Source organism: Cryptomeria japonica, chromosome 8 (assembly GCF_030272615.1).
Source record: "Cryptomeria japonica chromosome 8, Sugi_1.0, whole genome shotgun sequence".
NCBI classification, from domain to species: Eukaryota; Viridiplantae; Streptophyta; class Pinopsida; order Cupressales; family Cupressaceae; genus Cryptomeria; species Cryptomeria japonica.
The window spans coordinates 589,441,353-589,444,217 of NC_081412.1; the positions used below are offsets into that span (position 1 = coordinate 589,441,353).

The 2,865-nt window shown below is 37.5% G+C and overlaps 1 protein-coding gene across 1 annotated transcript; it reads right to left on the bottom strand.

Annotated features, from left to right (window-relative positions):
- Positions 1-796: 796 nt before the first annotated feature.
- On the bottom strand, positions 797-2,283 carry LOC131857816 (uncharacterized). The gene is made up of 4 exons (XM_059210546.1): positions 2,145-2,283; positions 1,899-1,997; positions 1,398-1,805; positions 797-942 (listed from the first exon to the last, which is right to left on the bottom strand). Exons 1-4 carry the CDS (start codon positions 2,281-2,283, stop codon positions 797-799), a joined length of 792 nt encoding a protein of 263 aa, XP_059066529.1.
- Positions 2,284-2,865: the final 582 nt, after the last annotated feature.

Consider the following 2,865-nt stretch of genomic DNA (forward strand, 5'->3'; position numbering starts at 1 on the left):
TAGTGGCAATTCCCACTTGACCACATACTACCCTGACTAATCTACCCTTGTCATCTCTAACAACTGCGCCATAACTAGATAATCTTGGATTTCCTTTACTAGCTCCATCGAAGTTAACTTTTTTCCACCCGGGTGGGGGAGGTGTCCACTTGACTTTCTTTCGCTCTACTGGTTTCATGCCTTGAAGATGACTACTACTTTGTTTCAACTTCCATATTTGCTCCATCTCCATATCCCATTTAGAATAATATTTATATCTACTTCTGTAGATCTTACCATTAATAGTTTCTTCTACTGCCACTTGGATTTTACTAATAAGAAGATTGACCTCCATCTCTTCCTCCCTGAATATCCTTTTGTTTCTCTCTTTCCACATGTGCCAAACGATCATAGATGGGCTAGTGATCCACAAACTTTTGCATTTTGAGAACTTGCCCTTCATCGGCCAAACAAAGATTAAATATTTGAACGTACTATTGTATACCATATAATTCTGAAGCTTCAATTGCAGCCAATCCCAACACTTCCTTGAATAAGTGTAATTTTACATTAAATATTTTTTGGATTCTTCCTCTTTTTTGCAAAAGCAACATCTACTGGGCCCCGCTATGCCTATTGATTTTAGTCTGTCACTTGTAAGAATCCTTCCATGCAATGCAATCCAAAGGAAGGCACTAGCTTTGGGTAACACCCATTTGTCCCAACATAGAACGATAGGCCAATTGTAGTCCTTTTGCCTCTTTCTTTGCAGTTCATATCCCAAACTAACTTTATAATTACTCGATTTAGCAGCATTCTAGATAAGGGAATCTTTTTCAGACAAAATATAGATTTTTCTGCTATTGAGAATGTCAGCCACCTTCACACTGTTGACAGTCTGCGATTCTCCAAACCTTGTCCATATTATTGGAGAATTTGGACGACAATTCTCTTGGACATAGTCTGCCACAAAAACTCCCATAGTTGCCTCCATTTCATTGATTCAGTCTTGATTCCCGATCTTGTTTAGCAATGCTTTTTCTCCATTCCAAGAGTCCCTCCAGAACTTTGCTTTGCGCCCATCACCTATCTTCCATGTAAGGTGATTTGTTATGATCTTCTTGCTTTCCCAAATGAACTTCCATATCGGTGATCTTCCAATCAAATTAGCCATTGTAAATATTCTCTTTGTCTCACTCAAGTCCAAATATTTAATAGGCATCAACTTACACCAACCTTTTTGGGGAAAATTATACATCTTCCATGCAAGTTTCACACCAAGAGCCAAGTTCTGTAAATTCATATTCCTGAGACTTGCCCCACCATCCTCCTTGAGCATGCAAGCAGTTTCCCAATTGATCATTGGGATCTTTTTTTTTTTTCTTTCGAGCCTTCCCAAATAAACTTTTTAAGCATACCATCTAGTGCCGACAAATCCTTGCTAGACGCTCTGTAACATGACATGTAGTAGATAGGAATTGTAGATAAAACTGATTTTATCATCTGAATTCGCCCCGCCTGCGAAAGCCATTTGTTCTTCCATAAAGTTGATTTGGCTTTGCACTTATTGACCACTTCTTCCAACATTCTATTATCCAATTTTCCTGCAAACAAAGGAACCCCAAGATATTTAATAGGAAAACTTCCTTGTCCGAATTGCAACAGTCCCTCTATCTTTGCCTGAATTCTCTTGTTAGTGTTGAGGAAATATATCCTTGATTTTTTCTTATTCATACATTGCCTCGAATCCTTTTCGTAGTCTTCTAACACGCTCTTAATGACATAAGCTTCTCTTTGTGTTGCTGAGCCAAAGAGAATAGTGTCATCTACAAATTACGAATGGGAGATCGGATTCAAAATTTCATGAATTGAGAAACCTTTCCATAGACCTCACCCAACCTTTCTTTTTATCTACCTACCAAGCACTTCTACTATAAGAACAAACAAAAAGGGCAACAAAGGGTCTCCTTGCCGAAACCCATTAGTAGCTTGAAAGAAGCCGCACACTGATCCATTAACTATGATTGAAAAGATTACAGATGAAATACAATGCTCAATACATTTCAACCATCTTTTAGCAAATCCAAATTTCCTAAGAACCTCAGATAGGAAGCTCCACATTACTCGATTATAAGCCTTAGACACATCAAATTTAATGATCATACCTTGGAATTTGGAGGAATGCATTAAATGAATAGTTTCTGCTACCATAATAATGCTGTCCATAATTTTGTGCCCTGAGGTGAATCCATGTTGTTCCCGCAAAATTATTTTCATTAGAATCAGTTTAAGCTTGTTTACCATTGCCTTGGATAGAATTTTCTATACAAAATTACATAAGGAAATGGGTTTGAAATCCACAATGGAAGAGAAATCCTTCTTTTTATGGATCAAAGCTATGTTGGTATGATTTATCTCCTTAACAAACTTCCTCTGTTTTCTAAAATCTTCCAAAATTTAGAGAATGTCATTCCCCATAAACCCCCAAATTTTTTGAAAAAACTCCATTGTGAACCCGTCTAGGGCCGGAGCTTTGTTTGGATGCAAGTCAAAGACTGACTTTTTAGCTTCCTCTAAAGTGAATGGACAACATAGAAATTTGTTGTCCTCCTCTGAGATCTTGTTTAGAATAATATCCATCATCAAATGGGGTTGAGAAGGTTTGTGCCCATTAGCATCATGAAGTAGGTCCTTGAAAAAGTTCACCGCTACCTCCTCAATGGCTTCAGGAGATGAATATCGCTTGCCTTCCTGATCTATGATTGAGACAATTTTGTTCTTGTTCCTATTAGTTTTTACCAAAGCATGGAATAATTTGGTATTCATGTCACCCTCTTTAATCAAAAGCTCTTTGGATTTATCGTGCCAAAAAAATTCTTCTCTAAG